General features: G+C 45.7%; 1 protein-coding gene across 7 annotated transcripts in view; it reads right to left on the bottom strand.

Annotated features, from left to right (window-relative positions):
* Nucleotides 1-793: 793 nt before the first annotated feature.
* Nucleotides 794-13,943, bottom strand: part of ETV6 (ETS variant transcription factor 6) — a 241,319-nt gene continuing 228,169 nt past the window's right edge. For 2 of the 7 annotated variants that reach the window (XM_085652071.1, XM_085652070.1), the window contains exon 8: nucleotides 794-5,211. In XM_085652071.1, coding sequence (XP_085508197.1) covers nucleotides 5,106-5,211 — 106 coding nt within the window. In that variant the 3' untranslated portion in view covers nucleotides 794-5,105. The remainder of the gene's footprint in view (nucleotides 5,212-13,943) is intronic. The other 5 variants (XR_014981202.1, XR_014981200.1, XR_014981201.1 and 2 more) reach the window with 5 other exon arrangements.

Here is a 13,943-nt window from a genome sequence, read left to right as displayed (position 1 = left end):
GAGTGAACATGCAGCAGAGGACACTATACAAATGTGCACAGCTTCTGATGGAGCAGTGAAACAGGTGGATAAGATGAAGAGAGAAGAGAATGGTGTGGAGAGTGAGTTGGAAAGAAGTAGGGGGTGATGTGGGTGGGACAGAAAGGAGGGTGAAGTCAGGAGAGAGGAAAGCTGGACAGGGAGAAAGGAGGGTCAGGTAGAGAGAGCAGACGGGATGATGCCCATAGGTAGAACCCTCTAAAAATACATGGTTAAAACTAGTAAACAAAACCCGGCAGTAGGTACAGTATGCAGCTCACACCCGTACATGAACATCCAGCAGGCCCAGACCCAGCTCTCAGACACCTGGGAGACTGGACAACCCCACTCAAGTTTATGGCCAACCCATCCTTCTTCAGATCCCAAATCCTGCAGCCAGGCCTGTTGTAAAGTAGAGCACAGCCGCTCACTACAGGCACTCTTGAACATGAGCGGCAGGTGAACATCTGGGGCAACATTTGGTTTCACCTCAAAAAGCTAACAGTATTTCACTGAAATGCCGTGCCCCTTTTGCGAGCTTAGTTAATCTCTCTTTTGGTGATCCCATTGGTGTTTCTGTAACAACACGAAAGGCGTATATGAACCATGACAACTTACCTTAGCGGGTACCATCCCACCCTCTTAAAGGGACCTGGTCACTCGTGTGTTCATATTACCCCTCTTTGCAAAGAGGCAGAGGCAGGATCCTAAGACCTCTCGACCCTCATCAAAACCAAGCAATGCCAAGGTCCACAAAGAAGAAACCCAAGACTCCTTTTTACAAAAGTGTGTTTTTAATTTTTTGCTACCGAGATGATGTAATTACAAGTATTTTAAAAATTATTTGCAACTCTTGGCCCTGAGATAAGGCATTTTGTGTGTATTCATATGTTACATTCACTCAGTACAATCCCTCAGCCCACACCTTAAAAGAAATGAAATCTAAAAAAGTAAAAACAAAGACAGACCTCGACATCTAACATTTTGGACTGCAGTGTTGAACATTTTAAAAGCTCTGGAGATCAGGACGTGCACAGAACTCGCGACTTTCACTTGTGTTGGGCTTAGTCTACTGGTGCCTGAAATAGTGTTTGTATTTTAGGGTCCATCAGCGGGGTTTGGGTTGAGTGTCCAGTGACAGCTCGCCCATGGCATCAATTATTCAAGAGGGGAGATGCTGGGTGCAGACAAAACTCAAACCAAAGGACTTAGTGCAATGTTGTGTGGGCAGAGTGGCATGCATATGCCACAGGAGCTATGTGGGCGAGCGCCTTGAGATCCTAATGGGTGAATAGCCGCGCTCTATAAGAACCCTGATTGATTGGTGAGCAAAAAACTCTCCGGCGCTTGGAACTCTGGTTGGTAACCTCCTGCTTGTTATTGTGTACCATTGATATCTATATTTCCGTTGCATCAGACTACCATTCTAATATTGTGCCTGGGCAGAGTCAAATGTGAAAAGTAATCAGACAAGTAAGAGGCTGGGGAATGAAGACTGTTAACACACTCTTTCATGCTCATCTATTTCACTTACCGTTCTGTGCTAGGAGTCAATGCCTTTACATTTCTTGCATCAAGCAACTCAAGAGTTGGTATGTTTTGCAAAAGTCTGTAAAACAGTCACCATGTGCACTCTTTATGCATCTTATGTAGCATACAGTGACAATGAGGTCAGGTAGACTAGGCCCTTGAATCCATTCTAATGTTAAATTGCGACCATGGGTCACTGTCTGAGGGACATTTTACCTCCCAGCCAACCTACAGGTTTTGTTACCAAATTCTAGATACATCAAGCAACAGCCCAATGCTCTAGGCCCGCTTCATTGTACCAACTCGATTGTCACAACCAAACCTTGACTGAACTTAATCCCACCCTGTCTACTTACTAGTGCTTAGTCTTGGATACTTTACGTTTTTCACGCTGCCTTTTAAGAGCACCATATTTTTGCCAACTACCATACAAAGCCCTTGAACCTGCACAGTATGGCAACCATGCCCAGCACTGTCTGACACCTTTGGATGCCTGTGCCACCTCCCAGTCAAAAGTACCATCACCCAGTCTTCTAATTCCCCCATTGTAGGTGTTCCAAATATCATCTCTTACAAGTCTTCCAAATATCACCTCTTGCCGGCCTTCCAAATATCACCTCTTGCCGGTCTTCCAAATATCACCTCCTGCAGGCTTGCCAGTCGTCCCAATCTCACCTCTTGCAGGCTTGCCAGTCTTCCCAATCTCACCTCTTGCCGGTCCTTCCAAATCTCACCTCTTGCCGGTCCTTCCAAATCTCACCTCTTGCCGGTCCTTCCAAATCTCACCTCTTGCCGGTCCTTCCAAATCTCACCTCTTGCCGGCCTTCCAAATCTCACCTCTTGCCGGCCTTCCAAATCTCACCTCTTGCAGGCTTGCCGGCCTTCCAAATCTCACCTCTTGCAGGCTTGCCAGTCTTCCCAATCTCATCTCTAGCAGGCTTGCCAGTCTTCCCAATCTCACCTCTTGCAGGCTTGCCAGTCTTCCCAATCTCACCTCTTGCCGGCCTTCCAAATATCACCTCTTGCCGGTCTTTCCAAATATCACCTCTTGCCGGTCTTTCCAAATATCACCTCTTGCCGGTCTTTCCAAATATCACCTCTTGCCGGTCTTTCCAAATATCACCTCTTGCCGGTCTTTCCAAATATCACCTCTTGCCGGTCTTTCCAAATATCACCTCTTGCCGGTCTTTCCAAATATCACCTCTTGCCGGTCTTTCCAAATATCACCTCTTGCCGGTCTTTCCAAATATCACCTCTTGCCGGTCTTTCCAAATCTCACCTCTTGCCGGTCCTCCAAATCTCACCTCTTGCAGGTCCTCCAAATTTCACCTCTTGCAGGTCCTCCAAATTTCACCTCTTGCAGGTCCTCCAAATCTCACCTCTTGCAGGTCCTCCAAATCTCACCTCTTGCAGGTCCTCCAAATCTCACCTCATGTAGGTCAAATGGGAGATTTATTTAATCTAGACACCTCAATTCCAAATGTTGGGCAACTGCTTCTAGCAACAGAAGCAGTGACAAGGCGCTGCACTCACTTCGAAAACCTGGTAAAATACACACTGCAAAAATCAATTATATCTCAATATGCTACTTTACTCTGCTCTGCCAAGACATTTAACAGTGTACTTTGTGAGATCTTACCACACAATGTGGCTTTCCACGGCTGTTAGCAAAGGCAGGGATGACACATGCCAAGGGCACAATTCACTATAAAGCCTGGCCAACACTGGATGAATGAATCAGTGGGAAGGCCTGCTAGTGGGTGCAGGTGGCAAAGTCCTTCAAAGTAAAAACAGGCAAATTTCGTAGTACTAGTAGTATCTTTACGTGCATAGTCCTGCACACCTCTCGAGCTTTCTATCCCCATCAAATTGAAGCTGGTGTTCTATAGGCAACTCATATCTTGATGGCTGCCCCTGAAAGTTAAACCAGCCATAAGACCTATCATTTGAAGAGTTTATGCGGGGCATGAAGACAGGCATTCTTTCACTTGACAAGAACATCATTCCTTGCGCACTATCGTAAACATTTATTGTACTGCCCATCTCTCTGGCTGTAAACCTGCACCATACAGACTGAAAGACTTTTTGAAGTCAACACCCAAGTGCTAGGGAAAAGCTACACCTGGGAGTAGGTTGGGGCGGTGGGAAAGTTAGGAATCAGGCTGGAAAGATTTCAAAGACGCTGCAACTACACAAACGTTACAATGGCAGCAGGATGGGAGGTCAGATGCAGGATAAGACAGAACAGGCAAATACCAGCATCAGTCTTGAAAGTAACGCCACATCTGAGATATCACGATCAGAAGCCAGGGGTAGGTGGCACCACAGGGGCGAAATAATAACAGATGTCATCAGAAGATATGACATTCATAGTGCTATAGTGGTCGAACAAACCAAAGAAACATTCCTAATCAAGGTCACTTGTAGATTTCGCACAGGAAGTGATGTCACAGCTAAAAATACACCATGATCACAGATAACAAAATGGCATATTGTGAAGTTAACAGTGAGGCAACAGCAGGCGGCCCACATAAGACATTGTGTTACTATTGAAATGATGTTACAAAAATACATCATTCTATCACAATCTAGTTGGTCAACAAAGAGATTATAGACCTCATTTGATTGAGTGCGTAAGCCGGAGAATGGTAAAGGCAAGAAGTTATATCTCTGGCATGACCATAAGGGGTGTCATAATTTGAGCCAACTGAGCTGTTGTATGATCGAACTGGTATAGGAGATGTCACAGATTTCTCAGTTAACCCCTTCGATGCTTGTGACGGAGCGGTTCCGTCATGCACCACGGTTGCGCTGTGCGCATGACGGAACCGCTCCGTCACGGCCCCGCCCGCGCACGGAACCTTCAGCACGGCGCGGAAATCCGCGCCGCGCTGAAGGGGTTAAAGGTGGACACCAGCTGATTCAGTGAGGTACGACAGTGAGAAAAAAATGTAAAATGCATGATTCATTATCATTTGAGGGGATACATTTTTGTTTTAAGAGGGAACAGCCATATTTTCTTGAGAACTGTTGAACAGGCAACTCAAGTCTGCATCTCCTTCATGTGTTTCATCGTATCACCTGCGCGTTGGGCTCCAAACACCACTGTAAATGATACCCCACGTAGAAGTTATTCAGAAAATAATGCATGTGAAGAGTGCTGGAAGACAGGCAGGGTCAAGGAGGGATTGTCCGATTACTTCTCAACATCCCATTAATGACAATAAACAAGTTGTATGCCACGTTTACCAAGGGATGCTCCCATTGGCAAAGTCCTTGTACATATGAACAAAAACTTGAGGAACAGGACGCGATAGGAAGGCTGATCTGCAAAAGTACAAAAATATGATTCAGATGGAGAGAGACCAGTGGAACCCCTGTGGGAAGCTGAAGGGCTGATGCTTGAGTCCAGGTGAGCAAGTCCCTGCTCCCGCTCGCTGCTCTTTATTAAGGTGCTTTAGATGCAGCAGGTCATCTCTCTCCTTTTGCCCACTCTGCAGTGCAGCTGGAGAGTTTGTCTCTCACCATTTGGAGCAACACTAGTCCAAACTCCATATTCAGCACTCGTCTTCCTGATACAGCTGTTCGTCCAGCTCCTGCGACTCGAGGTGCTCCAGGCGGTCAGTCCGGCCGCTCATGATCTCGTCAGGTGTCTTCATGAACCTGTTTGGGGGAACAACCAACAAACTCATTCTCTAATCTGGCAAAAGAAGCAAAAATCCTCCAAGAGAAGCAGACGGCAAAACAAATTGCAACTCCCACATTCCTCACTTTTTTTTTTTTTAGACATCAGCTGAGCGATATGTTCTGCACATTAATGTACTTATGATTTAATGAAGGCAAATTTACAACGGCATGGGGCTGATGATGCAGGCGTGTAATGAGGGATTCGAGTGGGGAATCGACTGTCACAGTGGGTGTCCAGGACAGTTGAGGTCTACGTGCACCTCCGCCTGTGTATCTTTTCAGTAACACAGAGGGTGGGATCCTATGGATATCGCGACTGTTGCTGCACTGGGGGGCAACTTATTTGTCCATAACCACTGCTGTGGTTTGGGGAGTTTACGAGAATGCCCAGAACATTGAAAGAATGTTTATTTCGCCATGACCTGGTGAGAAAAGTTTGTGCCTTTATGCAGAGGGCCAGTGCCTTTTTGACATTGCTATGGGCGTTGCATTGTGTGGGGGATTTTTATCACTCCAGCTGCGCTGACCAAGTGTCTAGGGAGGACAGACAAGCTAAAACAGACTCTGTTTGGTGGCAGCAGAGTGGTGTTGGGTTCTGCAGTAGAGGTGTTGAGTATAGGGTATGTACTGTCTCTTGGGAGAGTATCCTAGAGCTGAATCAAAGGGCTAGGCTAGTGGAAATCTATTTGAAGAGCCATGTCTAGGGCTTTATGTGGATTTCACGGAAAGTAGAGACGGCTCTGATGTGTAGCGTCAGGTCATTCCAGGCTTTATGACTGATGTAGGAGAAAGCCCTACCTGCGGATCAGGTACTGCCTATACGTGGGATAAGCGCCAGTAGTAGTCAGGCTGAGTGGAAGTGTGTGGTGGGTTCGTGAAATGTGATGCAGTTGTTGAGATAAGTTGGGCCTGTGTTGTGCAGGGCTTTAAAGGTGTGTCTGAGGAGTTGAACAGAGCTTGTTTGTGTATTGGAAGCTAATAGGGCTCCTGAAGGTAGGGGTGACGTGTGTGCAGCATGGTAGGTTGTGATCCTGGCTACTGAGTTCTGTATGGTTTGGAGTTTCGTGGTCAGATGCGTGCTTATTCCAGCACAGAGGATGTTTTTGAAGTCCAGTTTGTTTGTGATGAGGGCTTGGGTGATGTTTTTTTTTGATAAACATATTTTGTTGATTCTGGCAAGAGTGTAATACAATAATAAATATAAACATTGCATCCCGATCCAGCCCCCATCTTCCCACCCGCCACCATTTTGGGCAAATTACATATGCAAAACCACATTTCCATGTTCAGTCTCTAATGAAGAAGATAGGCCATAATATTCCCTCCATTTGCCCCAAATTTTATTGAATTCCTGAGGACATTGCCCAGCAATATAGATCAGTTCTTCTTGCTTGGCACATCAGTCCATAACAGATTGCCACAGTTTCAAGTTTGGCAGTCGTGGCGACTTCCAGGAACATGCATTGCCGCATTTGGCTATCAGAGCCACCAGCCCTACTAGTGGCCTGTTGCCTATCGTCCCTCCCAAAGTTATCCATAAGACCCAACAGGGCCATCTTTGGGGTCAGCGTGAGGTCAGAGAGGGCATCATCTATGCGGGTCCAGTAATGGGCAATCCCAGGCCATTGCCAGACCACATGAAAAAAGTCAGCTGCAGGGGACAGACAGAGTACATCTGGGCTCTTGGAGAATACCCGCATGCCAGAGTTGTTAGGGTATCATGTAGGTGAGGTGCAGATAGTGTATTTGGTTTAATTCAAGTTTTGCAGAGATCGCAAGTTCCAGAGGAGCCATACTGGCCTCTCGCTATTCCGATAATCCTCCAGCTCAAATTACCCACCCCTCCCATTTCGGTCTGAGTGGGTCTAGTGTCTCTAGGGCATTACAAACTAGGGCACAATACAGCTGGGAGAGGGTGATGGTTTTATGGGTGCTCGTGGGGAGCCATTTGAAGATTTGGGTTAGCTACGTCAGGGTGTGGAAGCAGGAGGTAGTGATGGTGCTGATTTGAGCTGTCATGGTGAGTTGACTGTCAAAGACGATGCTGAGGTTCTGGGTGTGGGTCTAAGTTCTGCCCTTTACCAGATGGAGTCCCATGGTGAGGATTTTCTGCCCCCCCAAAGAAATCACGATTTCTGTCTTGTCAGTGTTCAGTTTGATACAGCTGGTTTTCATCCAGTCAGCGACTTCAGTCCTGCACGCTGCAGACTTGGTCCAGGTGTTTGGTGGGTTTTTTTCCCCCAAGAGAGACTGTATCATCTGTGTGTCATCGGCAAGGATATGACACCGATTCCAGAGGCACAGATGATGCTGGAAAGCAGGATCATGTAGGTGTTGAAGTGGGTAAGTCTCAGTGAGGAGTTTTGCGGTACTCGACAGATGAGGGTGCGGGTGTCCGAGCAGAAGGGGACCCGGCGGACTGTCTGGGTTCGACCAGTCCGGGAGGAGCATATCAGTTGTTGGAAGAAAATGGGGTGGGATACGGAGTTGAAATCCAAGGAGAGGTTGACAAGGATGAAGGCTGCAGTGTCTCCTCTGTCCAAGAACACATAGATGCTGTCTATTGTAGCGAGCAGGGCAGTGTCCGTGCTGTGGTTCTGTATTAAACCGGATTGAGAGGCGTCTAAGAAGGTTTTCAATGAGGTGGCTGACTAGGAGCCGGTTGATCAGCTTCTCCTGGATTTTGGCCAGGAAGCTGGGAGATGGATATGTAACTGGCTAGTGCTGTGGGGGTCAGTGGAGGGTTTCTTGAGGGAGATGGGGAGGGCTGTGGCATGTTTGTAGGTGTCTGGATAGATGCTTGTTGTGATGGAGGTGTTCAGGATCGGGGTGAGTGTTGAGCTGATGGGTTGCAGTCCTTTGATGAAGACGTGGTTGGAGCAAGGGTCCGATGGCGACTCTGGATTAGACAGACTGTATAGTGGAAGCGGTTTCTTCCACAGTGATGGCGGGCCAGGTCATCAGTGTGGTGTCTTTGGTTGAGATGTGGAGGGACACGGCCAGGTCGGTGGGGTCTAGTCAGGGGTCGAAGTTGCCATATGCAGTTTATCTTGTTGGAGAAGAACTGGGACAACTTGGTACAGAGGTCCTGCGAGCGGCTGATGCAGGTGGAGACTACTGCTGGGAAGGTGATATCTCCCACGATGGTGAAGATCTCTTTGCTGCTGATGGAATTGGTGTTGATGTGGTCTGTGAGTGCGGGGCGTTTGGTGGCTCTGATCAGCTGGTGGTAGCGTCTGAGCGTAGATTTAAAGGTGTTTCTGTTTGGGTTGTCCTGGTTCATTCTCCAGCTGCGTTCCATTTGTTTGCTGTGGCGCTTGGTTATGCTGAGCTTATCCGTGTACAGTCTGGATCTTGTGGGTTTGTTGGATTAGAGGAGTGCATTGTGTTAAACATTGTTCTCGTCTTCTTCAACCAGCCTTTGTACTGCTTTACAGAGGGAGCATGTATCTATTCAAACCAAGTAATAGAAGGAGCATAACTGCTAGCATGCCAGCAGTGTCACAAAGCCTCTAGGGTGGTTGCTGGATCGAGTATTCCAGGTCACTGCAACTTCAATGTGTGGTGCAAAAATTGTTAACGTGGCACTGGTGTACCAAGTCAATACTTGCGGTCTGCTGGCAGAAATGTGTGCGGTGGAAGTGGTATCATTGTGGTGTGTTCCATAAACAGTGTACAGTGGAATGAGAGTGTGTGGAACTCTAGTCTTTTACCGTCCATCAGCTAGTGGAACGGTGCAGATTATATCCTAGGAATTAGTAGGGCAGGGTTTCTTAACCTGTCGTCCATGGACCCCTTGGGGTCCACGAAGCCTACCCAGGGGGTCCGCGGCTGCTTAGAAAATTCAATAATATCAACAGATGAATAAAGAATCAAAATGAACTGCACATTTTAAAACATTCTGTAAATGTGAAAGAATTTGAAATTGGAGGCTTAACATTAAATTGAAATCCTGATTCGTAGGAGCAGCGGCAGCGCATCATACAAAAAATTGTCTGGTCGATGAGTGGCCTCAATTAAATTTAGAAAAGCTCAAACCGTCCTATTAAATTTTTTTTATATATATGTAGTGAATTAAATCAAATATTTCATCATTTGTGTATTTGTTTGATGAATGTTCATTTCAGTTGTTTTTTGTATATGGTTTTGCGATTCACATCATCAAAAATGCTTAGGCCAGATTTCTCATCTTCCAGTAAGGATTCAGTGGGGGTCTTAGCAATGATTCGCTGAGGGGCCCCGGGTTCCAGTAATGATTAAGTGGGGATCCACGGAAATGAAAAGTTTGAGAACCACTGGAGTAGGGCATCCATGTGGCTATTTTGACTCGGATGGGTGCTCAATGACTTAAGAAGTAGGTGGCCCACTTTTCAGAGCACCCAGAAGCAGACTTCTTGTTTTGACTGCGTCAACCGTGTTGCCTGGGGACCTACTATGGTTGATTTAGCTTTTTAATTTCAGTTTATCTTTACTTATTACCTTAATTTTGTTTTGTGCTTGGTGCAAATTCTATCATGGATGCAACGACTAGTGGGTAACCTATGTTTGGTCAACACCTGGGAATCCACATAAAAAGAGTGGAAACAGTCGAAGCCTGAAATGAGTTTCTGGAAATTGGGGAGAATACACTTAGCTTTATGCAAGCATTTGGTTTTATTGAACTATTTACGGGTGCCATTAAAAGTTTAACACTTTGCCAGAATTTGGGGGCTTAATGGAGAGCGGTACAAAGAAGACCATTGGAAATGTATGTAAATATTTTGATTTCTAAATAAATGCTGAATTAAAGCATTACATATACAAACAAGGTGAAAGAGGCCAGGACTATGCTGAGAGCTGCACAAGTACAAGGATTATCTTTAACTTGTGACTTTTGGGATATCACAAGAGATCCCTAATTAATGACCAGATGTGAGATGCACTCACAAAAATAAAATTTAAAAAATCAAATAGAATCCAGGTTTGGCAGCTTCTTCCGCGATGACTCAGGGGGCTGGGCAGCATAGGTGGAGGAAGGGAGTGTTGTGTGTACACCATGGATGGAAAGGATCGGGTGAGTGTGGGCTCAGCCCTCTCAAAGACCAGCTAGTGCACAAATAGATGCATCTGGCAACAGGGGTATGCAATGCCAACTGCAACAAAATGTAATGCTTCTGCTTTGGTACTTTATGGCATATAACTCCTAGTGTAATGGGAAAGTGCTGGTGTTTTTCTAGGTTGGATGAAGATTAGGGCTGTACTTGAGATGTGAGCATTTAAGGTGCTGCATTGCATGTAGTAGACTGTTCTAGCAGGAATGGTATTTGTCTGTGTTGGTGGAAGGCCAAGTCACACACATGCAGGGTGATTTGTGTTCTCTGTGCACTCCCACGGACCATGAGATGTCTGAAAGAATACTGAAGAGTGGTATAAATAGCCAGGCGTATCCGCACTCTTTGGGAGGCCTGGGGGGGGGGGGGGGTCATGCGGGGCCCTCTGGATGTTTCTTTCGTACTTGCCAGGTGCTGTAAGCACCTGTTTCCAAGTACAACTAAGAAAATGTATTGCATAAAGCATGGCACTATCTAGGGGACCGTCCATATAAGCTGCCTCTTTATACAGGACGGCGGCAGACTCGCTTGAAATAATAAAACATCTGTAAGAAAAGTTTGCTAAAGGATTGTTACCATGCCCTAGATTGAGAATACAGCTGCTAGTGAAGGCCCTGTAAAGAGCAGACCTATGTCCAGGGAGATACCAGAAATTGAGAAGCCTACTTCAGTTATGGGTTGGCAGCAAAGGACAAACTTGAAAATTAAATGTGATCCCAATGCTGATTATCCTGTACTGTCTGTGTATACGTGGGTTGGTACTGGCTGGAGGGTACTGACTTGGCATTTTCCAAGGTGTTTTGAGATGAGCAGGCACAATTAAAGGTGCTCTCCTACATGATTAATTTCTGAACAGGTCACACCAGTCTGGCATGTACTGCATTTAATGAAGAGACATTTGAGAGGCTTTTTAGACACAGTATCACGGAGGAGAGTGAAGTTTCAAAATGGCTGGCGCAGGTAGGGTTGGCGCCTCCGGTCACTGCAGGAATTCATCAATTTGTGCCACCTGAAACGGTGGGTGGATGATGGCTGCCCACTTCCTAACAATGTAGAAATGTCAGCCCTATTTGATGGTGCAACTATATTTAGTGTAAGTGTAGTGCTCATCGTCCACATACCGTGAATGTTACATGTGTCCCTGCTTATGTCATTTAAAATATTTCATTACCCTGGTTGGGTCTTAAAGGCATGGAAAAGAGCACCTATCGGGCTTCTGTCGTCATCTTCTCCTACAGGGCCTTATGTTGCGATTATTCAAGCAAATACCCAGAAGACTGCTTCTTCAGGACTAGTTATTTCTACAGGGTTGGCGTTGGCCACAGCAGAGCATGACAGGATGTTCTGGGAGGTGTTGGGTAGGATGGAACCAGTGGATTCATTGTCAACATGGAGCGATGTCAATTAAGATAGCCACAGAGCGCCCTATTTAACACAGAGGTTGATCTCTAAGTTGAAGTTCATGGAGCCCTATCTTGCGTCACTCCTTGGATGTGGGGAAAAATATTCTTAAATGTGTTAACTGGTTCAGCAGCGAGACCGTAACCACTGCGATTTTGTTAATACAAGACCACAGAATAGCCATGTTAGCGGGCGTGCTACAGCGTCGCTGTATGTTTTAAGAACAACCAATATTCACCTTCCAGGATTAGCCGATTTCATGCCTAAGACTGTGTTAACTACAGATGTGTATGGAAAAAAAAGTCTTGTGGGTATCCTGGCTTCACTGTGAAAACTAAGCTAGCACTATTCGTCTCTGAACACTTCCATGACTACCGGATACCACTCATGCATGCAGTCACTCTGGAGCAGACGCCATAAAGTGGGGGTCTTAGGAATACATGGTTGTGTTCCTTTTTCTCTATGTTTTTAACACAAGGGACCCAGGTGTGCTTCCTGCTGTTCAGAAACTGAAAATGCCAAACCCGTAGGCGACCCTCTTGTTGGAGTCACGGGAAAAGGGGTGATTACTGTCTTGTCTAAACAATTATGCACCACCTTACAAAGACTGATTGTGAAATAAAAGTGCAGGAGACTAAGCCCCGATTTCTTTACTTTTATTTATGTATTTATGAAGTGTGAGCTTACCTCCAAGGAGCACCAAACCACAATACTGGAACATTTTTAACTGATAAAGATATTGCAAGCTACCTAAAGAGTTCCACAACCTTATAATGAACTTGGCTTTCGTTCGTCTATATGGTCATGAAACTCCTCTGTGACTTGCAATATCCTTATAATGTTCGGCAGGTGGTACATTATCACACATACTTACAATTTGAGGCACAGGGAGTTAAACATTATCAGAACTGCATCATCTTCATTTTGATCAAGTGCAAAAGCTGGCAGTAGAAGTCTCTGATTGCAAGCACAATCATTTAGCCACTAGTCCACATAAATAAAATAACCAATATAAACAATGCATGCGGCAAAATACAAAAGTGCTTTTAAAGAGAATGTTGATTCTATGTGTAAACCCATTAAATCTTTGAATGAAGAGCAGCGGATGTGTCGGCTGTGCATGCGTCATCCCAAACAGGAACCCTAGGCTCACATCAATTGAGGTTATAATCTGACCTAGGAACAGCTAACATCAGAATGAAATTGAAAAAGACCTACATTGATGAAGTTCAGATAAACCAATTGAAGAGGAATGCTTGTATGTTTCAATCCAGAACAAAACAAACTGCACATTTTTCTAAAGAGCAAATGAGACACAAAGCTCATTCACGTGGGCCCCTGCAGCAGGGAAGTTCAAGGGGCAGGCCCCATCAGACTGGCTAGCCAATTAGGGGTAATTCAGCACCAGCAAGAAGGCAGCTCAGGAGGCTTATGCTGGAGTGATTACCTTTGGTGACCTTCTATTTGGCCCATCCCAACTTTCAGTAGCTTCTCTTAGCTTGAAGTAAGTAAGGTGCTACGCAGCTTCATGAACTAAGCCGACATTTTTTACCTTTTGGGATATTAAGGTGGTTTCCCAGAGGTGAAGAGGACTCCTTGTCTCAACACACACTGTGCCTTTCCGTTTATGTGCAAAGTATTCCGCTCATCAGTACACAATCATGTCTGGGCTCCCTTAATAGGGTTTTGTGAGATTCTGCTCTGAACTAGACTGTAGACGGTACCAAATAACTACTTACTGCTGGACATTCACCTCTCCATATGCATCCTGCCTAGCTTTAAACCATCAAGCCGTAAAGAAATGCAGGACCAGGGGACACTAATCTGAGGGTTTAGGTATTTGCAATCAGTTTGGAGCACGCTTTGAAAAGGTTTCCCAAATCCACTTTGCATGTACACTCCATCCATTTCTAACATTGCACCTGATAAAAACCCTTATTAAAGGATGCTCCATTGTCTATTGTAAATAAGACTGCAGAACACTACCGAAATACTGCATTTTGATTGGCTGCTAGCCAGTAGCTATCCACCTACAAGATTCATGGCTGGTACCGTAGTCAAGCCTCATTACAGTATCAACCCACACATCACTAACCGCTGCTAGTGAGGAGCGCAGAGTTCTAGCAATGAACTTGTGTCCGGCTAGCTCACAGAATGTGCCCGCACCAGTAGACCTGCTGCGGGAGAAGCTGCTCTGGAACCATTCACTTTCCTGTG

Source organism: Triturus cristatus, chromosome 4_1 (assembly GCF_964204655.1).
Source record: "Triturus cristatus chromosome 4_1, aTriCri1.1, whole genome shotgun sequence".
Classification (NCBI taxonomy): domain Eukaryota; kingdom Metazoa; phylum Chordata; class Amphibia; order Caudata; family Salamandridae; genus Triturus; species Triturus cristatus.
This window is presented reverse-complemented; position numbering and strand designations above follow the sequence as displayed.